This window comes from Passer domesticus, chromosome 6, assembly GCF_036417665.1.
Source record: "Passer domesticus isolate bPasDom1 chromosome 6, bPasDom1.hap1, whole genome shotgun sequence".
Classification (NCBI taxonomy): domain Eukaryota; kingdom Metazoa; phylum Chordata; class Aves; order Passeriformes; family Passeridae; genus Passer; species Passer domesticus.
The window spans coordinates 22,942,643-22,966,996 of record NC_087479.1 but is presented as its reverse complement, the minus strand read 5'-3'; the positions used below and the strand labels follow the sequence as shown (position 1 = coordinate 22,966,996).

The 24,354-nt window shown below is 39.5% G+C and overlaps 1 protein-coding gene across 2 annotated transcripts in view; it reads left to right on the top strand.

The window, feature by feature from the left end:
- TTLL5 (tubulin tyrosine ligase like 5) overlaps positions 1-24,354 on the top strand; it is a 123,452-nt gene that overhangs the window by 48,901 nt on the left and 50,197 nt on the right. For both annotated transcript variants that reach the window (XM_064423803.1, XM_064423804.1), the window contains 7 exons: positions 963-1,109; positions 3,246-3,343; positions 6,190-6,323; positions 6,946-7,059; positions 7,439-7,846; positions 9,262-9,446; positions 24,172-24,326. In XM_064423803.1, the coding sequence (XP_064279873.1) occupies positions 963-1,109; positions 3,246-3,343; positions 6,190-6,323; positions 6,946-7,059; positions 7,439-7,846; positions 9,262-9,446; positions 24,172-24,326 (1,241 nt within the window). The remainder of the gene's footprint in view (positions 1-962; positions 1,110-3,245; positions 3,344-6,189; positions 6,324-6,945; positions 7,060-7,438; positions 7,847-9,261; positions 9,447-24,171; positions 24,327-24,354) is intronic.

The following is a 24,354-nucleotide window of genomic DNA, read 5'->3' as shown; positions in this document are numbered from 1 at the left end:
AGCTTTCTGCACATATTCTGAGTGTGTGTTGCAGGGAAACAGCGAATGTAGTTCAGAGATAAAATTGTGTGTCAAGAATAATCATTCAACTCAGTGGAAAATGTTACCTCTGCTCTTTCCAAGTGGAAATTAAAACGGGCTTTTTGAGAGTCACTTTGTCTGCTGTACTGTAAAGAATAATGTTTAAAATAACAGATCAAACCAGCCTGGAGTAATGGCAGTGAGAGGCGAGCTGTGAAATCCAATATTGGCTGTGAGGCTGCTCATTTATGCATTAGCAGAGCTCCTAAGCAAAAGCAAATCCAGAGGCGAGACAGAAAGGGTTCAAAACACCCGCAGGATGCATCTTGTCTTAGGGTCTGCCTTGCCATGTGTTTCCCTCACCAGAGGTCAAACAGACATGGTGAGGGACTGGAATTACATGGCTGTAGATGTAGACATCTAGTGCTGTGGAGAGGATGTGGCAATAGTATGTAGATGAAAGATGATGAAATGGGGCTATCCACTGTAGTGGAGATATCTGACCAAGATCCCCTTTCCTGTGGTACTGCTGAGAGAGTTTTATGTCAGTGCACTTTTCCACAGGCCTTCTTTAGCATGTTGCAGGTGGGTTTGTGGAAACATTCTCCTAATGTACTGGACTTCACAGGTGTGTCACTGCATTTTGCTGATCGGTTATTTTTTTCCTTTATCTGCCATGCTTTTGAGACAAACGCTTCCTAAGTGTTCAGAATTCTGACTCGCTGCAGGCAAGATACACCACTGTTTTTCCTCCCCTACATTGGATTTATAGGGCTGTATTAAAAGTGCATATTGCAGAACGATTTTGCCTGCCAGTTTCAGCTCATTTTCTCGGGATAGTGTGTTTAGTTCCTGCCAGTCCTTAGCTGCTCTAGTATCTCTATTCTCTTCTCCCCACACCTTGCAGATAGCACTTTGTTAACTCCATCTCTTGCTTGCAGGACCTCATCATCCGCTTTCTGAAGCGTGCTGCCAGCAACCTGCGTCCGTCTCTGAGGCTGCTGCTCCCCAGCCGCCACATTGGACTGACGGATCGGCGTCGCATCCTGGCTCGCCAGCTGGGCGAGTTCATCATCTCCTACAACAAGGTGACTTCTTTTTTAAATTATTTTGTTGGTTCCTCTTTTCTTCTTATAAAGTGTTTCGTGCAGGCTGTTTCAAAGGCACTCTTCTGTTATTTGCATGATCTGCTTGCAGCTGTGCATCCAACAATGGTACTCTGTTGAAATTGTCAGATAGACAACAATATTATTACATAATATGTGCAGGCCAGTAATTATGTGCATAAAAACAAGTGCTGAAATGAAGTGGAATTTAACTGGCAGTGTACTTTTTCTTTGCCTTGTCCTTGATTCTAATTCTTTGTAATGCCTCTTCCCACTTCTTATTTTTACGGGATTTCTTTAAATATATTTGGTTTTATACAGAACAGCATGAATATGTATTTTACTATTTACTTGGTATACTGAGGGACTGCTAGATATCTATAGTAATGTACTCTGCACACAAAGTGTAAAGGAGTTGTGGGTCCTAATTTAAATAATTTTCACATCTTTAGATGTAGGTGGTGCTGTTCTTAGCTTAGTGGTTTCAATCTAATCTTCGTCCTGCAAGGACGGCTTCCCCTTTCCTTTGCCCCCTAGCATTTTTTCAGTGTTAGAACAAGGGTAATTGAAATTCAGCTTTCAGAGGCAGCTGCTAGAGGCCTTCAAGCTTCTACTCGTTAGGAGAGGATGTTCACTTACATTGCCTTGTCAGAACTGACATCTGGTAACTTGATCTGTCTAATCAAGGTTGGTATTGAACCAAGTCTGTTTCAGGGAGTGCCTTGTATGCCTAATGCTCACTGAAGTACTCTGTTAGGAGGAACCACAAAGCACTTGGGTGGCTCTGTGGTGAGTGAAGAATGCAGCTGCTTTGGATATAATTTCCACTCAAATGGTATTCAAACATTAGAATTTTCTGCTAACTCTTGAGTAAATTCACAAAATAAAGCTGCGTAATTGGTAATAAATCAGTGCATAAACATAATTTCTCAGTTAAAACAAGTGAGAACATATCACTTGAGGTTTCAGGGCATCTGTGTTTAAGTCTTTGAGAAACTGTTAGGCTGTGAAGTTTTTTGATTTCTGATTCCAACATATAGACTTGTTTCATTGACTGCTAACTTCAGATTTAATAGGGACTCCTGCTTGCCATTTTATATCATCTATAATGACACAGAAGAATACAGCTCCAGCAAATGAAATAAAACCGATCATATGCTATCCAGACATTTACTTAAGTAATAAAGGGTAAAGATGTCTCAAGCTGGCTTTTTCTTCCCTGTCTTGAATTATGTTTCAAAAGATATATCTGACCCTCTTTTCCTGAGAATGGTCAGGGTAACAGCAGGAAGAAATGGAGGTCAAGTCTGGTCAGATAAAGCTTTTAAGCTGGTACTGGTATTTCAGACAGGTCTGAAGGTTTTTCTAATGAGCAAATATGTTTGTATCAATCCAACCTCTAGTGCCATCTTGTTCTACTGATGTAAAATAGACTGTTTGTATCTGAAAACTTGCTCCCATTTTCACTCGCAAATGCTTACCATTTATTCCGGTATATTTTTGTGTGTAAGCACATTTGTCATATGCTGTACTGTTTTACTTTCTTAGTCTTTTCTGAAACAGTGGGGTTTGGGTATGTGTGTAAGCCCTCAGCAATTTGCTGCTTTACAAAAGAAATTTAACTTAAGAGAACTACTGGTTTATGGTAGAAAATCTGTTGATTTTCCTACAGACATCCTTTAGTTTCTTTAAGATTTATTTTATACTTTTTCCCTCCTTCTGTCTGTTTACTTCTGGGACAAATACACAAAAGCTGTTTGGAGGAGCTCTGTGGCAGAAACAACAGAGTGGAGAGGTGGCCTAATATCTGTAAAGAATGATATTACTTTTTTTTTTCCCTTCCATACTTCCTTATGTTTTAGCAAAGAGTGTAGTTGAAGGAACAGCATACATTTCTGAAGACTTGACCTTTTCTCAGCAAATCAATTGCTTCAGGTGGAGGAATGGACTTTAGTGTATGCTTAGGGTGCTGTCTCTGGGACTTGCCATATTTATTGATGTTGTTGCATGTAGCAATGTTCTTTTTTTCTTAGATCCTATGGAATTGGGTTTTGTATTCTGGGAGCTGCAGCTATGCCATGGAACATAGAGGCACTTACTGATACTGCTTCTTAACAGGAAACAGAGCTGATGGTTCAGAAACAATCAAAAAAGAAACAGGAAGAGGAGGTGGGAGTGAATCCTGAAGATTTTCAGAACTTCATTTCCAGAGCAAGGTAGGAATAGATTTTATTCCCCTTGATAAATGATCTCTCAGCCTTGAAGCATTGTTCTAAAGATGATTTGATTGATCTAAAGCCTCTACGTACCTTTATTAACTGTAGGACCTGTTCTTGCGGAGGGACAGAGAGCTTGTCTTCTCTTGTCTTTCCAGCAACCAAACACTTGTAACATCAGCATCTGGTGCATAGGGAAGAACATACAATAGATGTTTTGACCATTAAGTAACTTCCCAAAGGACAGCAGTGGTTGCCCTGGCCTGTGTAAATTTCAAACTGCTGCTGGTGAGTTAATGGTTTCCTCTCCTGTGATGCTGGACTAAATAAGGCAGTACTTCAGAAGGAGAATGAAACCAGAACTACTGCTCAGATGATATTGAGCTGCTGTGGTTGAACAGTTGTTACAGCTCTGACTCAAGTTTCTGCTCTCAGAAGCAAATCTCATGCTTGGTGCCTCTCTTAAGGAATTTTCCAGGTCTGGATTTTCTGAGACAAGGAAGGGAGTTAGGCCTCTTATTTGGCCTGCTGAGGCAGTTCAATGCAAGCAGTTACTTTCACAATGGAAAAGCAGCATTTTCTATCACTGCACTTTATCTTCTTTAAACTTAAAAAAGTCTGGTAAGAAAGATATTTTGAAAATAATTAAGTATTCCTTAGGGCTTGTAGCATTGTATGAAAAACAATGGTATTGCAACTATCTGACTATGGAGAGATCTGAAATTGTTCAGTGAACCACAATTATATTTTCAAAATCTCTGATTCTTGAGAACAAAGAGCCATTCCTCTTGATTCCATTATTTGGTCAATGTATGTATGACATGCCTGTATAGGCAAGAACCCCTGTCAATATCTGGGCAGAGTTTACTTGCCTTTTCAGTGCCCATCTTTTTTTTTCAGTGAAGATTGATGGTCACTTCTTTTGCATGACTGCTTATTGAAGTGGTTTTTTTTCTTTTTCTGTTTGAATAGCACTAATAGTGAATGATTAGAAGTGGGTGATAGCTGAAGCATCCTAAGTAAGTTCAGGTGGTTTCACAGTCTTATCTTGATACATACTTATAAAAACAAGTATTTTACCTTTTGCTGATATAATTGGTGGTGTCATTACTGCAACAGATTTACAGGATTGCAGAAAAATCTTCAAATAAAGATGCCTGACTACCATACACCATAGGATCTACTGCTCTTGCTAGAAATGCATGTTATGTGGGCCTGAGCTTTTGGTTCTCTGAACATTCTGGCCATAAAATATCTCTTGTGTCCTAGGCAAGTAGTTTTCCTTTTTGCAACAGAAATGTTAAGTGATAGCTGCATGGGACAGAGCTTCAAATTCTTCTGTTTTCATGTTTTAGCTACCATGCCATCATGGCCCGATGCACAGTCTAGACTGGGGCTGGAGATTTTTGCTGGGTTGTCTGACTGAGTGATATAGAATAGTTTGCCAGTGATCAGACAATTTCTAGGGATGATCTTCCTGCTTCTTCTGAAGTATGAGGTGTGTTTGAAAACTCTGATATCTGACACTACTTGCCATGGTGCTTCAAACTTAAATCAGTGAGCAGGTCATTTGTAGCCAAGCAAAGGGGATAGATTTCCACTTCATGTGTTCATTCTGCAGTACAGTGAATGCAGCAGTGGAGAAAATGGGTAATCGATGTTGCTTCTTAATTGAGCTTGTCTCATTGATACTCTAACTTTGATATTACATGGATGTCATTGTGTTTAGTTGTACGTATGCTATGACCATTGATTTGAAACATTCTCAGTGCATTATAAAGTCACATACATACTGGTAAATGCCCTTGAAAGCTTAAAACACCTTTCCACACACAACTTCTCATTCATATATTTTCTCTTCTATTCTGGGAGAAAAAGTGAAAAGTGAAATTTGGATCTTCAGGGCATGCTGCAAACTTCAGTGTATCAGCTTTAGACATGGTTTTTAACAAAGCTTAGGCTGGCTAATGCTAGTTACAATTGTGATATTCAGAGGATATTTTGAAAGACTCTTAACTGCTGCTCTGCTACTTTATATTTGGGCATTACATTTTCTTGTAATGTTGCTGCCACTATCCTACTTGCTTTGGTGTTTGCCATGCCATACAGCTACTTGCTGATGCTGAGACAACACTGTAACCAAAAGGAAAGCATGTTAGATACCAAACAACCAGAGCTACATCTTGCACAAGCTCTATTAAGAATGTCCAAGTAACTGATACTGGTTTGGGACCAATAGGTGTTTAGGATATTGGGGCTGTCCCACTTTGTTCTTGTAAGGAAAATCAGAAGCATATACAAGTTTTGTGAGTTTCACAAAAATATTGACTGTTCTGGTTGTCCTGCAGTTTTGGCTAATTAACAAGCTTTTTTCTTCTTTCCTCTTCTCCCTCTGCTGCTGAACAGAAACTACTAATGGTGACTACAAAACAGAGGCTGAGCTGAGTTCTCTCATGAGAAAATAGCTTATTTGAAAGAGCACTTGCAGAAAATTGTCAAATTTAACTGTGAATGGAATCTCTCATGTTGAGCTAGTCTTCCCAGATGTGTTCAAAATATTCACTTGCTCTTTATTTATCCTGGGAAGGCTCCTGAATGCCTGGAATTTCCTACTGCATAAGAAGATGGTATTTTAGTGGGAATCTCAGGTTTAACCAGGGCATGTTGTGTTCCTTCTGCTCTTACCCTGTAGAACTGAGCAAATCATTGGCTTGTCTACTGTCACCTTCTTTTTTTTTGCCACTCCACTCTTCAGTTTCCTGATTGTTTATTGTCTTTGATTGTTAAGTGAATGCAGAAAAGCTTAGTGTCCTCACTCTAGATCCATTCTTCTCTCCTTATTGCAGTGAAAGTGACCTGGAGGAAGTACTGACATTTTACACACACAAAAACAAATCAGCAAGTGTCTTCCTAGGAACAAAATCCACAGCCACAAAACACAGCAACAGCAGTCACCAGTTAGAGAAACAGCCTCAAGGTGGTAAGTTTTGCAGGCAGGTTCTGAGATGATGTTGCCCAGACAAATCTAGTTTAACTTAATTCTATGAAAAGAGAACAATCTCTGCACAATATTACTCAGGTTTTCTCAGGTTACATATATTTTTGGGTTTTTTTTTTTTTCTTTTTTAGCTCAGTCTTATGTGAAGACTAGAGTAACTTCACTCCTGCCTTCTTTTCCTGAAGGGAAATGGGTTGAACTTAGACTGGTATTTACAAGGAACTAGATATGGTAGTTCATGACTGAAATGAGAATGTGCAAACTGAAGGCACTAAGAATTGAAATGAACAGAGACTCCTGAAATCAAAGTAACGGATGAATGAAATCAAGATCTTACATTTTGCTGCCTGCAGTGAGTGTATCCATTGGAGGGCAGAGACTGTATATTTGGGCCTAACTAGGCATTCCATGGAAGGGTGTGCCAGCCTTCCATATGTATCTAGTAGTCCATGCTACTATACATGACACCATAATTGTCATCAATGAAGTTGTGTGGTCTACAGGAAGTATTAGCAATAAAGTCAATCACAACAAGGATAAATTCTGCAGCATTGTTCTAGTGATTTGCTATGTTCTACTTCCTAACTCTTTGATTTTGTTCTAGAGCCTCCTGAGATGGTAAAAAAAATAAAAGGCGATCACCCCAAAAGTTCAGTTGCAGATTCGTCTGCAGAAGGAGCACTAAAAGGCTGTAAACCCAAAGAAGCTAAATCAAGCTGTAAGTGAACTGACTTAAATAATCATTTAAAAAAATTGCCTGCATGCTATACTGTTTTTAATACTGTTTTAAACAAAGGTTGGAACCTTTGGGTTGAAACAGAAATCCAAACGCCCAGTTTGTACTTTTAAACACAAGAGAAGATGCTGTAAAGTAGGTAGTGGGAAAGAGTTAGCTGCCCCACCCTGGGGGGGTTGGTCTAGATTTGGTAGGCTTTGAAAGGAGGGTATTTATCATGTAGAGCCTCTTCTTGTCTCTGATGGTAAATGAGGTTATTTTGACTTCAGTGGGTCAAATATAGGCATTTGATGTATTGATATTATCAAAGGACCTAAAAAGCAGATTTTCCTTCTATAGTATGTTCATTGTCTTTGTATAGTTCCAGAAGGACTCACCTGCTCCTCAAATGCCGAAGCAAAATTACCTCAGTGCAGCCCTCCTGGTGCTTCTTCCTCTGTTCCTGGTGCCACGTTCCAGAGAAGTACCAGTTCTTGGATGCCATCTCAGCCTGCAGCCTCTGAAAATCCAAAGGTGTCTGGTCAGCCTTTATTGCCGCCTCCTCCAGCTGGTCCCAGACTGATTCAGTCCCCACCCCCAGCACACTCCTTGCAGAGCACAGCTCCTGACAGCTCTTCTGTCCTCACAAACCCCGTGTCCAGTGAGACTTGTAGCCTTGCAGGGTTACATCGTCGTGCTGGTAACTACACCATCGGCCCATTCTCATCTTTTCAGAGAGCTGTTCAGATCTACAGCCAAAGATTGTCCCGAATACCCTCTGCAAAAGTAGGTGAGTGTTCAGGGATTCATAATAACCCGCTGGTTCAGTACAGTCTGCATAATTTCTATTGTGGAGTAGGTAGAAATTTTACATTTCCAGAATTGAGTCTTGTTAGATGGTGCTAAATTTCTTACAGAAAGCAGGAGCACAGGATGCAGCCCTTGTTAGGTAGGTGCCCTTTTATTGACCAAATGAACAGGCAATCATAGAATCATTTGGTTTGAAAAAGCCTTTCAGATCGCCAAGTCTAAGAATTAATACTACCAAGTCCAGCATTAACCAGGTCCCTAAGAGCTGCATTTACTGCATGTCTTTTAAATATCTTTGTGACACAGCCTGTTCCAATGCTTGACAGCCCTTGTGGTGGAGAAATTTTTCCTAATATTCAGTCTAAGTCTTCCCTGGTACAACTTGAGGCCATCTCCTCTTGTCCTGTTTTTTGCTATTTGGGAGAGGAGGCTGATCCTTACCTCACAGAAACCTCTTCTCTGGTAGTTGTAGTGATAAGGTCTCCCCTCAGCCTTGTGCTTTGAACTTAGCCTTTGAACTTGTTCAAAAAGAGCTGTGAAACTAAGTATTGTATATTTTCTTTATTATGTTACTAATCTCATGTATCTTTAGTGGGTTTAATGTTGTTTTCATTAGCAGAAGTCCTGTCTCAGTCTGTGTGCTGTTCTTAGTTCTCTGGTTGTCTATCAAGTGTAGAAATCTTATAATGAAACCTCATAAGTGTTGAATACTTAAAGGTGTGTCAAGACCTCCAGAAAAGAAGGATCTGAATGAATCATTACAATATCTCATTCTCTAGGGTGTTTTAGCACTGCTATATCCAAGGGTATCCCAAAACCAAGATTTAGAGATCTGTTATGCTGTTGTAAACTCATTTAAGCAATGCAGCTTTAGAGTGTAAAGAACCTGAAGCATAGTAGAAACTGTAGGCATTTGCATGCAGACTGTAATCTATTTGGAAACTTTTGGGAATTACATACAGGCTGACAGCTGTGATCCTGATAATACTATTTTTTTTTGTATTTTGATGGTATTTATCTGTTCTAGGTTGTGTCAGGGTCAGCACATGTTTGCTAGGGTTGCTGTATATATATTGACAACCTCTCAAGCACTAAAATGTCTTACTTTCCCAACTGAGTAGCTTACTTACAGACTCATTTGTTTTTAAGGAAAAACTTTACAGATTTAGCTTGGGTACCAGCTGCCAGTGTCTCTGGAATTGGGTGCCATTAGATACATTGTAGTAAAGAGAATACAGGTTTGGAATTGCTACTTGTTCATTTGGGCAATACCCATGCAGAACAGGTGTATTCTGTATTCTTCTTGATGTCTTGCCTGCTTTTGTGTGTCTGTGATCAGCAGGCTGCGGGTGTGACGCCTGGCTCACGAAGCACATTGAAATGTTTGTTTGGTAGGTCTCCATCGCAGTTCAAGCGGGCCATGTGTGGGCTCAGCCAGGATGCACAAAGATGCAGAACACACTGCCCAGGCCAAGCGTCATGGGCCCACTGTGGCAGCAGCAGAGCTGCAGCAGCTGGCAGAAAAGCAAGCAGCCTGCCAGCATTCCCCACCAAGCCACGTCAGTCTCGTTACACAGCAGGTATGTAAGCACTGGAGTCCCTGTGCAAGGGAGAAGTGTTACCACCTTTGTGTGAGCGCTGGGCTGGGCTGAGATAGCTGCAAGCAGTAGCTCTCATGAAAATTCATCTCTGTCCTGTTTTTCAAAGTGTTTACAGTCACCAAAATTATGATTTTCTGTGAGTTGGCAAGAATGTATTGAAGTCTTTTTATAGGAGAAAAGGCAGAGGATTAGAAAATATGTTACAAAAAATGGAATCCATCCTTTGTCTTACTAGGCAATAAACCAAAGTCTTCTCCAGTTTGTGATTCCGTGCAATTTGCTTCCTTGTTCCTCCACAGTGCTGACAATGAAAGTCTGAAGAATTGGTTCTGATGTAAATTCTGTATTCCAATAACACTCTAAAGACAGGATGAAATACTTACTAGCATGGGGAATGATAATGCTTTTGTCAAACATGGTGATACATGATTGAGTTCTGGTAGAATTCCACTTGGTTTCGTAGTTCATGTTGAATTATGTCCTAAATGGCTACACAGAAACAATTTTTTTGCTTTATAATATGCTATAATTGAACTCATCAAAGGTGTTCAAGTTGAGCACTTCTCAGTTAAATAAGCTGCCAACTGCAGATTTTCTAACATAGGCACTTTGCCTTGGACAGTAATTTTTTTTCTCTTTACTTGCTGGAGGCAAACGATTTGAATGTCTTAGTTTGATTCTTCTATTTTGGAATTACTGTTTTAATGTTTATATTTTGCTGAGTTTTCTGAGGCATGTTTAATAGTTGCAACAGCTGCTGGTATTTGCTTCTCTTTGCTTCTTTCAATTTTATTATTATGTTTGGATTTTGAATAACTAGTTATGCTATTAACAATATATTTCAAAATGTGGGGGACATTTATAACTTTAGGAAGCTGAATAGATTTTGCTTTGCAGATAGGCCTTCAATTTTTAAAGGATGTGTCAAATAATAAAGTCCCTTTTTGTTGATGAACTCAGGAGAGAATGTAAGCACTGGCTGTGCTAGTGATTCTGAGGCCTGGTCTTGCATAAGGCCAGATCCTATTTAGACAATTTGTTCTTATTGTCCGGTCTGGTAAAACCCAGAGCTATCAGTCTGGTTCTCAGCTGGTTTTAAGTGAAATGTCGTCAGTAAAACTGTTCAAAAACTTTGATAGTGAAACATTTTCGTTCAGGAAATGCTGATTTGTTGAAAGCTAAATATATGATGGAAATTGCCTCAATGGATAAAAGTTACTATCTAAACAAATACTTGGGAAAAAAATTGAAATGTATCTATTTCATTTCAGTCTTTTCAGAAACGAACTTTGAGAAAAAAGTTCGTAAACTTTTTTCCCTAAAATCATTCATTACCCATTCTGTTTCAAATGCTGTGGTTTGTTAGGTTTGTCTAGAAAACCCAGTGTGTCTTCTTGCAGCCATTTATGTAGCTGCAAAAATTAAATTATTTTTAAACTTCTGTATTCCTACCGTGGCGAGTTACTCCTAGATAAATTAGGAAGTATAAAAGGGGGAGTTAAGAGGGGAATTCAGAAAGATCTGCCTGGGAAGGCCAGTGCAGTTTCTTGAGCACAGCTGGGTTGGGTAGCAAAGGAGCATACTTTGGTGGCAGCTGAAACCTGTTTAGCCAGCAGTCAGTCTGTGTAGGTATACACAGGAGTGAAAGTGGCTATGAAGTGCATGGGTAGCCTGGAAATGTATTGGCTGCAGTAAATGTGTCTGCATTGCTTTTGCTTCGGGGTTTTTCCAAGATGCTTTCCCAAAGAAGAGGTGGGAATTGGGTAGTAGGAAAATGATGGTGCTAATTTGCTTTGCAACAAGCAAACAACAGACACTCAGCTCCTAGCAGACTCTACTGATTTTCTCAAAATATACTCTGGTATATTTTGTATTCAACTATGCAGTGTTTGCACAGGCTTTGTTTCAGTAGTGAAATATAGAAACATATTGGGTTATGTCTTTGTCATCTTCTGTCATCATGAAAAAGATCAGTGTAGAAAGGAATTCATAAGCCAATGAGAAGTTTAGAGCTGGAGTTCTATCTGACAGTTTCCTTCCTGAGCCTGTGTCCATTCAGTTCTAGACACCTGCTCTCTACTGTGATTTTTCTGGCCATGTTTTTTAAATAATGCCTTTGAGGAGATGAAATCTGAATCTGAAATTTGCTTCATGTGATAATTTGGATTTAGTTGAGAACAGTTCTTAGGGCAATCTGTTTCTTCAGTAGTGAATTTATAGCACATAGCAATTTCTAAGCTGAGACCATTATTTTTAAGCACACTTGAAACAGTGATGTTTGGGGAGGTTCAGAAGTAGCTGCAAAGCAGAGTGTATCTATCATAACTAAAGCATGCAGTTACTACTTATGCTTTTTTTTTCCTTTCACGTGGACGCATTTTTCTCTTCTGTCAATCATTAGTCATTGTGATTATTTTTTGATCCAGCCTGGATTTTAAATCCTGTCTTGCAAGAAGGGCCCAGGGGTTTTGTGAGAACACAGGGCTGCCGTGACAACAATGGCAGTAAGAGGTATCAGCATACAATAAAACATAATAATAGGGCAGCAGTGGTTGGGCTTATTCTTGAGGGACCTGGAACCAGGATATCTGACTTTGAACTGCTAGGATGTGGATTGGAAGCAGGGGCATTGAATAAAGAGAATTGCAGGAATTGCAGAGTAGGCTGGCAGTTTGGAAAGTGATTTGCAGAGGAATAGGTACTGTTGAAGCTACCTGGGAGTGCTGCATGGTTTTAGATTTGGGCAGACCAGGATTTGGCCTGAACCAGGAAGAAGGAAGGCAGAGACAGATGAACAGGGAAATATGTGGGAGAGGATTTAGTAAACACCTGGAGAGAACTGGGAAGTTAAAGACTATTGGTATGAGATGAAAGGGAGAAAGGCTTGAGATGGGAGTGTTTGAGGGTTCTGGGTTATGAAACTCTGATGGCTTTAGGACAGGAGAATTAAGGGATGGAAAACTGAGAGGAGAGGAGAGAAAGGGCTCATATCAGGGTCAATTAATTAAACAGGGCTCTACTTTCTTATACATTTCTAGACAGGAAACTCTGAATTGTTGTTTTCCCCTTTTTGCTTCTGTGTTTAAGCCACTTGAAATATCATAGTATTTTTAAAAAAGCAGTCTTAAATAAATTGGCATGAAGATTAGAACACTACTTATCTAATAATAAAAATAGTATAATTGTTTAAAGCCATTCCAGAAACTTGGAGTTAGTCTACCTTGTTGGAAAGTACCTGGCTGGTATGAAAAGGACTTGATATATGGATTTAATTATGTTTCATGATAAGATTAGGACCATTGATTTCGAGGGGGTATATGAAAGAGTGACTTGAAAATTGTGGTGTTGCTGTGGACTGTATTTTTGTGGGGGTTTTTGGTTTGTGTGTTTTGGGTTTTTTTCCCCCAAGGGCAAGAATTTCTATGTGAGAGTTGAATGCATTGGTTCCCTGCATTGCACCAAGCTGTGTCTTGTAGGCTGGGGTGCTCTGAATACACACCTCCTGCCAAGAGCAGCTGGGAAGCTTATTTTCCATTCCTGTTCTTGTGAGAATTGCTTCTGGTATCCTTACAGTAGTGTGGGTCTCAGGGGTTCTTAGGTTCAGCAGCTGTGCTTGGAATGGTGTTGTCATTCTGGTTGGGAATCCACCTCTGTCCCTCTCCAGTTCCTGCTGTTCTTCACTGTTTTCTACCCATGCCCAGAGCACCTGTTTAATGTTCCTATTTACACTCTTGTTTTCTAGCCTCTGTATTAAATTAATTTATTATTAAGCTATTTTTGGTATAATTTGGTTGATATTATTGATACTACTTTATTATTTACTACTAAAATACTAATGTCCAAAGGGAAAATTTTAAGTATCTGATGAACTCTGAAAAAGATGTTTGAGATCTGTTCTCTGAAGAAAACAAGATTTTTGTATTTACATTGGCTTTCTGTCTTGTCAGTCCTTTCCATTCACTTCTGGAAGGTGAGGTAGGAGCTTCACACTGACACTCAACATATACAATTCTTAGCACATGAGAAATGGAGCTGTAGGAAGGTAAAGCCTTACTGCTGTGCAGGTTTGTTCTGTTGTGCTCAGTTTTCAGTCCTCACAGACAGTCACACAAAGCATGTGGGAAGATTTTGCCTTTCATTAAGTTGTGTTTTTCTACTATTTCTATTTTTTTTCTAATAATAAAGCTCATTTTGAGATTATGACAGCAGTGGGAGTTAGGTACCACTATCCATACCATTTCAGACACTGGCTGATTTTTGCAGTATGTGCAATCTAACTATAGTACTCTACATCCAAAATAGAGAGGTGTGCATGTCATTAGCTACCCCATGTGTCTGGGAGCAAGCAACAGAGATCTCTATGGTAAATGTGCCTTTGAGGGTCCAGCATTAACCTGGTAAGGCAGAGGCTGAGTAGGCTAATGAGGAGGTATCTGATCTCCAATGGCCATAAGTGAGTAATTTATTATGCCCATCTATTAGAGTTCTTTGAACTGAGAAAAACAGCACTCAGTTTAGCTTGTTTATATTCAAACTTCCAAAAGGTTTTTGACAAGCTTTTATCAAATGCTGTTAAGATGGACAGGTGTCTGTAGGAAGATAAAGTTTTATTACAGATAAAAAAAAGACCAAAAACAAAAAAAAAAAAAAGTAAATTTGCTATATAGCAAGGGGATAACTGAAGATACATAGCACAGAATGTACATGATCCAGTGTAAAATTAAAGGTTTGAAAGGAGGGGGTTCATAAAGACATTAATAAGGCATTTTATTACTTAAAGAATGAATTCAAAAGCAAGTTATTGCCAGGTAATATAGGGTGTGAGTTTATAGTAGATTAACTACTCTGTAGTGTTCATCTGTGTTTGTGCAGCTCATTTCTACTACGTGAGGTAATTTCTTGTTACCTTCAGTATAATGTGGGCTGCAAGAGTCCCATGTTCAGTTACAGTGAAGTTAGGTGTGTGCTATAAACTTAAACTTGAGCTTACCTCCTGGTAATTTGTCACTTTGTTTGCTTGTTTTGATTTTTATGAGTAAAACTAGTAGAAATTTAAGAGCTTTCTTAATTAGGGTAGACACTGGTAGATCACGTTCAGTGTTTACAATTAACTGACTATATGATAAGCAATAATTTTAACCTCTTGAATGATTAATCTAAACTTTATTTCTTTAGGGAAGAAAAAAAATTATTTCTTTGAAAGCTCAGTGCAGATACCTGTTTTGAGTTAAGCAGTAAAGTCAGCAAAGAAAAATTAGTGTGTTTAAGGAACAGGGTAGGATATATATGTTTTAGTGTAAACATCAATTACACAACCTCTCTCAAAACTGTTTTCACTTCTGGGTGATATTTCTAAAGTGAATTTGGGAAAAATTGTGTTTAAAATTATTGACTGCAAATGCAGTTTTAATGAGATGGTGAAAACAAAGTTTTTTGAGAGAGGAGATAAGTGAGAAGGAATTACATGGAGCAATGAAAGACAAGGTAAATAAAGTTTATTTTATTAATGTTTCTCATAATAAGAAGAGGACATTCCATTTAGCAGGAAGATATTGGAGTAAAAAGTTATGGTAAAAGTGAATAGTTATTGTCACAGAATTTATTTACCTTCTGAAACTTCCCAAAATGGGATAGCATTAAGGCTGAAAAATTAGTAGGCCATAGTTTCATCAGACAGAATAATGAGCATTTTGCAAATGATAGATTCATAGGTTTTACCATACAGAAATAAATTATTCGCCTTATCAATAAGATGTTTGCTATATGTGTGAAAACCAAAATTGTTTTTGTCTTCTGAAATATGTCAGACAGAATAGTGAGTTTGCAGGGCCATTAATCTGAACTGACCTTGTATACTGAAGAACAGGTTCTAGGCTGCTGCTTCCATGTTTATTGGATTTTCTTTGTCACATTGCTTTACTGTAGTCAATCTTTTTGTTATGATAAGTGGGTTACTGAGACACTTGTGAGGAACTAAGTATTTGAAATTGGTGATTTCCCTAGTTATGTCAATTGGATGCTTGCTAATTATTTTACAAAGTGATGGTGTCTTTGTCAATGTGTGCAGTATAGTGATTAATGGTCTGTGGTAAAACAGTTTTTCAGTTTCCTAAAATGTTCTTGTTCTGTTTGCCCATTGTCTCCCATGAGCCCAAGATAGTGACAGTACTCTTGGGGAGCAAGGCAGGTATGTTGGTGAGCTGGGGCATGAGTCCTGAAAATATGAGTTCAGAAAGCCCATTCCATTGGAGAGGAACTTCATTTTCTTTCTTGCCTTGATTTGTGTTGTAGAGATCTTACTGACTGCTTTGTGACTTCTGCACAGCTGAACTAAGAGGGGGCTTTTACCTGTACCTAGCCTAAGCCATTGGCCTTTCTTGATGGACAGTTAGATGAAGGCTTATCCAGACTACTTTTCCTTTTATACCAGGCTTTAGTCAGAAGTCTTTATTTCATGTGTGTCTAGCACAAAATATTTCCATGTGTTTGCATTGCAAGACTTTCTGCAGGGAGGACATGAAAATACACAGCATGTGTGTACATCCAGAGCCAGGTGGCTGAATCCTGGATGCATGAGTGTTTTTCTTTGTAAATAGCATGCTACTTCTTTCTGAAGCATGCTGTAAGGTAAAAATTCTTCTGCAATACTGTATCTGTGTGAGGTCCTTATCACTGCCTGGTGATGGGGGGGAGCTGGAGTTGATATCTAGCAGGCTGTAGTACTTCATAGTTATTAATGCTAGGGAGCTGAAGAATGTGTTGAATTGGCCAGCTTGACCAAGAGGAGGAGGAAGAGAAGGAGGGGAAACCTGGTGGGAGCTCTGACTCTGTGTGTGTGTGTGGGAGAGTGAGAGATTTTGGGTCCCAGCTATCATCAGGAATAGCTCCAATTCTTGCAGCCGGGGAGTTTAATCACAGGGATAACATCAGACCACCCAGGCAAGGGCTATACAGAGCTGCCTCCTTCTGTGCTGTGCAGCCAGTCAGTGCCCAAGATCCAGCAGCCAGGATTCCTGCAAGCATACTGACAGATCCATTGGAGGATGGGACACTTATTTTACATTTTTCATTTAGACAGAAGGTGGAAAAGAGCAAGAAGCAGGTGAGTTTACTAAACCTTAGGGAGAGGGCGTGAGGAATAATTGAATGGAGCATTTTACAGTGTCCCAGAGGGACCCTGTATATGCTGCAGGAATCCTGAAATAGTGAGCTTCATCTTAACGTCAGCAATATTGGAAGCCCCACCACTCCTCATTTAGCTGTCCTAGTTACCAGTGTAGTACCCTTGCCTGCCTTGTCCTTGACAGAGCAAACTGCCAGTCTGCCAAAGCACCCTGTACAGGTCCCAGTGGGCATCAGCTCTTTCCTGTCTAGACCTGAACAGCAGAACAAGAGCGTTAAATTTAGGGTGCAGCAAATACTTCAAGAAATTTGGTGAGGCTGTTTTCCCCACTGAGGAGTTCTGGGTTTGTTTCAGTGATGATCCCTTGGTTTGACTCAACCCACTTTATCTTAGTTTGTTTCCTTGTGTGACTATTTCTTTGGTTTTTATACTCCCACTGATGGAGAGAAAGGGAAGTGTAAAGAAAAAAGGCATCTTTCTGTAATTAGTAAGAGAAGCAAGAAGCAGGCAATCACCCCTGAGGGGCATTTTTCTTTCCTCTCTCACACACCTCTCCACTGCTGCAGCGCCCCATCTTCTCCTCACTCAAACTGTTCATACAGGAGCTGGAATTACTTTTATTACTACTGATTTGTAGCAGCACCAGTAATGCAACCAGTTGGTCTCAGCAGAGGTTGTAGGAAGTGAAAATATCACTGTACTTTCTGCAGTGCTTATGTTGAACTCCTTCTGCTCTGAGGCTCCACAGGGAATAGAAGCAGAGGGTTTTGTTATGATGCCGTAACATCTGCAGATAGTCACCAAACAGGCCAGGCTGAGCAGCTAGGTCTCATGTTATGGGAAAGATTACACCCTGATCATCAAACTTTTGGCAGGATTGTGCCTTGTAAAAATCACTCCCACTGGAAGTTTTGAGGCAGAGAGTGTCTAAATGAAAGCCTGACTTTTTCGGGAGAAGGAAGAGAGGGAGTTCAACTATCCACAGCAGCAGCACTAACTTGAATTTTCTTTTTTCATTGTTAAATGGATGCATATGCTGGAGACACTACAAAGGAATTTGCAAGTTTGTCAGGTTTCCCAGGAATGTCTTTGGCACGTCTTTGTCTGGAACGTTTTCTGGAGACTGGAACACTTGTGCTCTGTATGCATATGTATATCCTGTAAGCTGGTAAGCTCAGAGAGCAAAGAAGGAATGTCACAGGCCTTTGGCCAGATCAGCCTTGGTACACACACAGATTTCACACTTCCCAGCCTGTTAGCCCCAGTTCTTCCCTCCTTGGCCAGTTGTTACTGCAAATTGAAATATGTACCTAAAATTAAGCTGCTTTAGTATGGAGTGTGGTCAGCTAGATGGCCTGGGTAACAGAAAGGTGGTTTTAGAAAAATCTGTTTGTATTACATTATTTCCTCACAGAATTTGGAATGGTACATTTTGTTACACTGTTCAGACAGTGGTTGTGTGTGTGTGTATGTCTTATTTGTGATTTGGGGTTTTTCTCCCCCCACCTACTGGGATAGCCTGTTGGATTCCAGTATCTTGATGCATTAAGGAAGGCAAGGCAGCTGGACTACTTCCAGTAGTACTGGCAGACCTGCAAGCTGTTAGACCAAGTCATGGCAGCCTGTCCTGGGTCCCAGATATAACTGGGAGCTCTGTGGGAAAGCTAGGAAAGTGCAACATACTCTAGGGGAGAGGATAGGTTAACAGTGAGTATTTATGTTGTTGTAGCATGTAGTCAGTTGTCTCTGAAGGCTGAAGGAAGAAAAATGATTGAAAGAATACAGCAAAATTTCTTTATTTTTTCCTCCACATGGCAAGTTCTTAGCTCTTCCCTTCTGTTAAAGATTTCATGGATCTTGAAGACCTTAAGGGTTTCTGTGTTTGAGGAAGGCTTGGCAGTGAAAATACTTGTGGCTATGAAAGCCAGGTAAAGAAAGAAAAAGCGTGTTTCACTTGCAAGCTGTTGGATAACGTTGGCATTGCTGGATGAACAGTAAGTAACAAAATGGAGAAGTAGGGATTGACTGAAGGATCCTGAAGGAGTCAAACTGGATAAACTTCTGGATATGTATGCTTACAGAGCATATGGTAAAAATAGATTGAAAGGCAAAGGAGACTACAAATGATGAAACATTTTGCACATTTTCAGTTTTCGACTGGAATAGTTCCCTCTTTGAGCTCATGATACAGTGTCATCTTGTCCTGACTGACTCACCAAAATTTAAGGATTCTTGTCTGATCCTAAGGCAGAGGAGTAGTGATTTTATGTGTATCTTATCATGATCCTTGTCCAATCCTTCTTTAAACAAAAAAGTTTCTTAGTAAACTGTTTATTCGTGTATGCCTTTGTTGATCGGGTTTGTTGTGCTGAAAACTGTCTCCTCCTGCTTCTGACTGTGAAGATTTTATCATTTTGAAGGTCTTTTGGAAGAGACAAAGTAGGCCTATGGTTACTGCATTCTTTTGGCATATCTTTTAGTCTTGACATGTGAAATATAGCTTGAGCTCTTGAGCTCCTTTTCCTCCTCACCAGTCAGAAAGATCCAAATGGAAATGTGAGATGTGTGAAGTGCAAAGAATGAAGTGTGGCTCCAAGTAAGAGAAATGATCTTTAGACTTTGTAGATCCCCAAGCTCCACCACTTTTTAGGCAACAAGATATGACTGGCTTCTGCCAGAAAAGTACTAAAACTGCCAACTGGAGAGGATCAAGTAGGCAATTTATAGTGTATTGCTTGTTGTAACATGTTGACTAGAGAAACTTTGGATCTGCTGTTCAGGATGTTGGTAATGAAAATTCAAGTCACTTTTTCACTGCCTGCCAAGAAGGGCAGAGTCACAACTTCTAGTGGTGATCTGTCCCTGTTCACCCTGATTGACTCCTACAAACTAGTAAGAGAAGCATTCAGGCTTTTAGGAGGCTTTTCCTGAATCCATGGAGGCTGATCTGCAACATCATTATTATTGTTTTCTTTTTCTGATTGTTAAAATTGATGGCTTTAGCATATTTCAACCATTAGAGAAGATCAAAAAGAAATTATCGTAGAAAAAAGATTATTGGATATGATAATGGGAAACTCTTGAAGGACTAGTATAATGTTGATCAGAAAAGTGTAAGATATTAAGCTCTTTTTCTGACTCTTGCTTGTGAGTCCTTAAAAGTACTATACAGTGGATCTTCGTCTGTAGGCTGCTATTAATTGAAAGCAAATTCTGTCCTGAAGTTTTTATTCCTATCTGTACTTGGAGAGTTCATATTTCATCTTGAATTTTTAAAGCAGATTAACAAAAACAAACCCCTCAACTCCTATCTGCAGCACTTTGGGGTATCATTCTGTGTTGTGGCCTTGTTTTCAGTCTTAAAGTTTTTTCAGAAATACACTTCTCTGAATAAGGCATGACCATAATATCAGTTCTTTTAAGCTTGTGTCTCTGCTGGCAAGGCAGGTGTATTGCAGTCATAAACCTACCTCGTAATATTTAAAAATAAATGTAGGAAAGTATTTCAGCATTATGCAATAATTTGTCTTTTGGCTTATTAGCATTATATTGCAGTAAATGTAACAATACATATAAATACTGTTTTTAACACAGGTCTCTATTGATATGGCTGTGACAATCCACATGTTCTTCTCCCCTCCCTCCATTTTTTCATGTTGTATCATAAATAGAAGTACATCAAGTGGGGCCTTTTCCTTCCATGAGAGCTTTTGAGGATTTACTATATCATGGTGTTCTTCAGTCAGCATGTTCCTTTCAGCTTCTGAAATCTTTGCTGTCCCAAGCAGTTTAAAAATTGTAGCCAAACTTTATGAATCCTTCTCTCATGAGAGATTAGCTGTGTATTGTCTTGCCTTTTGCAAGGTCCACAAAGAATGTGTAGATGTGACAAGAGATGTTTGAAAATTGGGATGTTTGAAGTGTGCAATGCAGGCCACACAGGTCTCCTGTTGTACTGTCAGTGTCAGGAAAAATACTCTCAAGTCCATCACTGCTAATGAAAATCAGGAATCTTACCAAGCAGGAGAGTTTGAACCCATCTTATTGCAACTCAATTTGAAAACTATCTTAATTCTTATAGATGCACACCAATAACCACCTTCTCTGAGCCCCACTAGCATGCCTTGGTTTTGGAGGATTTTTTTATTTGTTTGGTTTTGCTCCATTACTACTATTTCTGAAGGTACAAGCTCTTCTGTATGGATATTTTGGTCCAGGTGCTCTACATTACCTTTTACACCAAAGTACCAACTGATTTGCTGCTGTTTGCCTCTGTAAAGGGAGGAATGCAGTTCCATCAGGTGCACAGGAAGATTAGAAAATGAAGCCCCTGCTGAGCACAGATGTGTTGGGGTTGCCTCAGTAATCCTCCCAAACATCCTGGCCAGCTAATTATAGCAGCTGAGATGTCTCAAAGCATGGCACAGTAACAAGCAGTAACACCTGTCTGGGTGGGCTGGCTGCAGCTAAACTTTCTATTCTTGCTGGTGTTTTCTGTCTTTCTGAATCCTTTGCCTGTTTTTAATCCTACTGTAGTTTAAACACCTGTCTGTCTGGAATGTGTGAAATGTCACTATTACCCATGCTAAGCTATTTGCTCACCTGCTTGAAAAGACAGATTTCAAATAAGCAATGATACATTGATACAATGATAATTAAAGAGGAAAGCATGTCACAGTAATAGAGTAGTATTGAGGTTGTAATTCATCAGACTAAATGGTTCTTGGCATCAAGATAATGAGGAGAGAAAATTGGATGAAGTCATCTTCATTTCACACATTGGATGTGTTAGCAAAGTTGTGATCACTGTTGCTGACAAGCTAAGAATTGTATATAACCTATTTTATTTACCATGTTGCCTTCTGTGTTTGCATAATTTACCATTCTTCCTTCTTTTCAGACAATAAATTCTTTGTGACCAGCAGCTGTCATTGTTAGGTATTTGTATAGTGCCTGGCACAATCAGAACTAAATCTTACTTGAAGCTTTCTGTTACTGCAATGAAGATGCTTTAAATTTTAATTAAATTCTATGGAACACAGCAACATTAAGGGTGAGGTAGAGGCACCAAAATGTCACATAATACTATTTTTTGTATAAGGTGGATAACACTACCCATTACTAAGCTTGTCTGATAAAGCCCCACTGTAATATCTTCTCTTAAATTTCTTATAATGTTCTGAAACTTTATTCATTTGAATTAATATTTTCTGTGCTTATTGTTTAGTTTTCAGAGCACTTCAGGCAAGGTGAAGTATTCCAGCCAAAACCGAGGCTTTGTTAAAAACATATTTTGTGCATTTTTGATATCTACAGAACCTTTTTTTTTTTTTTTTTTTTACATCTCATCTCCCATGCTTTGAAATAGCAATTTGGAATTCAGAATTTTGTTAAAGCTTGATTGCAGAATAACTGTTTAAAAAACTTCAGGTGTAATATACTCAGCAAGACCTGCTAGACCTTCTCAGCTTCCTGAAGGGTCTCTCCACACTGAGGCTGCTAAACTGAATTTCTCTGTATTTGCACCTCTAATGTACGTTGGCTTGAGCTCCTGTTCTCCTGTGTTTTCAGTAACCTGGTCCGTGTTGGTTTGGGGACTGTCTGACTTGACTGCAGAATTAGAAGGAATTGTGCCAGGTGTGGAGAACAGCTAGGATATGGAGGCTGGGAAATTTGTATCTCGACATAATTTAGGAGAGAACACTGAGAACCATTCAGACAAAACAGAAATGGATGGAGTGGTGGTGTGGTAAATGTGGGCAGCCCAACAAAGAGGTTGGCAAAAGGAGTGGACTGGGGAGGGGAATAAAACCAGAACTACTAGGATATAGGACATGTGAGAAACCAAGAATGGAAGTGTGGAAAGACAGATCAAGTAACTACTCCTGTGGGAGGTTCCAGACCTGAAATAATGTGGGTCAGGGTCCAGATGTAGGGAGGAAGCTAGTGTTGAAAGTCTGTAAGAATGAAACTGTACTGAGGAAAGCAGGGAGAATGACTCTAGAAATGCAGAAGCTGAGACTGACTGTGTGAGAATAATGACACACAGATGAGGAGCAAGAATGGGAAAGGATAGACCTGGGAAGGGATGAGATAAAGGTGGTTGCTTTTGGAGAAGTGGGCAGAAGCCTAGGGTATAACCACTAGAATTTAATCCTGTCCAGAGCTTGAAGTTGGCGTTCTGAACCTACAAAATGCTTAAATGCTTAGGTGCCTTGTACTACTAAAACACAGGAGGGATAATGTACTGTGTTGTCAATGTTTATGGTCCAGAGTTCAGTGAGAGGACTGTCTGTAGTCCTGAACAAGCCCATTTTAAGTATGAGTGTATTGTGTTACGATGAATGTGGTATGTACTTGTTTGAGCAATTGCATGCAAATTCTGTTAAAAAGAGCATTGTTAAGCTATGCTTAAGTCACACTTTAAGTGTCTTAATAAGCATCCCCCTTTGAGATCTGGAGCAGGGCTAGTCATTAGACTCTTACTTCTTTCCGTGTCCTATGTTTCATTGGACACATGCCTTCAATTGCTACAGAAGGGAGGAGGTCCAATACACGTAGGTCTGGTTCACCGTATGATCCTAGGCATTGTGCAGACCCTGATGTTTCTGTTGTTCCTAAAAAGTAAAATGTGATCATGTAATTTAAAGTAGTTTTATGTCAGGGCCTGACTAGAAGGCCTTTGCAAAGTTGGCTTTTCAACTTTTCTATTGTTTCGTTACTTTTTTTCAAAATGTAAACCATTCCATTGCTGTAGTAGATCCACTGCATGATGTATTTCTTCAATACATTAACAGATAGTGTCTGCATGCAGAGTTTGATCTTTCAAGAGTATGAGCAACACAGGAGGAATGCTCAGAGAAAGAAACAATGGAATACATGTTATATGCTTAAAAACTTACAGGTTTTAGAGCTTGATATTGCAGATATACACCTGACATGATCTTTGTGCATTTACTTGTGTGAACACAGTATTTGTAAGTGCTTATGTGAGCAGTTTCTTTAATGTTTGGTTGAGTTTTGGTTTGAATTTTATATCCAAAGTACTTATGCTTTTGAGTTGTGTCTGTATGTTTGTATAGAGAGGGGTAGAGACAGGGCAATCATACACAGTCAACAGTGTATGGTTGACTTAGTGACACAGCTCACCATGACTGGAGAGATACTATGGTCTTTGCTCAGTGTGATATTAAAGCTTCTAACTTTTGATCAATGCATATGGAGTTTATTTTTCACATGGCAGGAACTTTTTTACTTTGGGATTTTTGCCCCATCTTTGTCCTTTTCTTCATCTGCTCTTCTGTGAATGGAAGGGTTGTAATTTTCATGCTGGCCCCTGAATTCATCTCGGGTACAGTGGATGCTGGTGTCATCAATCACTGCTTTATGGAACTAGCACAGTGCTTTTACATTTGAATATTTCCATATTCTAGCAGTTTCACTTAACTTAGTACATACTCTATGACATTTACTTAGTGATACCTCTTTCTCTTCTCTTAGCTTTTTATTGTCTCTGATAGTTTGTTTGGGTTTGTTTTTGTTTTGTTTCTTTTTTGTTTGTTTGTTTGTTTGCCTCTTTAGTTAACAAACCTGGACTTGGCAAGTGGAGCTATAGGCAAGGGGAATGCAGCTGCCCCACAGAGCTACTGGTCACCACTCAACAAAAGAGGGTCACTGTGGCCTGTTCAGTCAGACACTCATAGAGATGACAAAAGATCTGTCTCTTCAGCAGTCAGGTAAGTTAAAATTGCTGCTCTAGCTTTT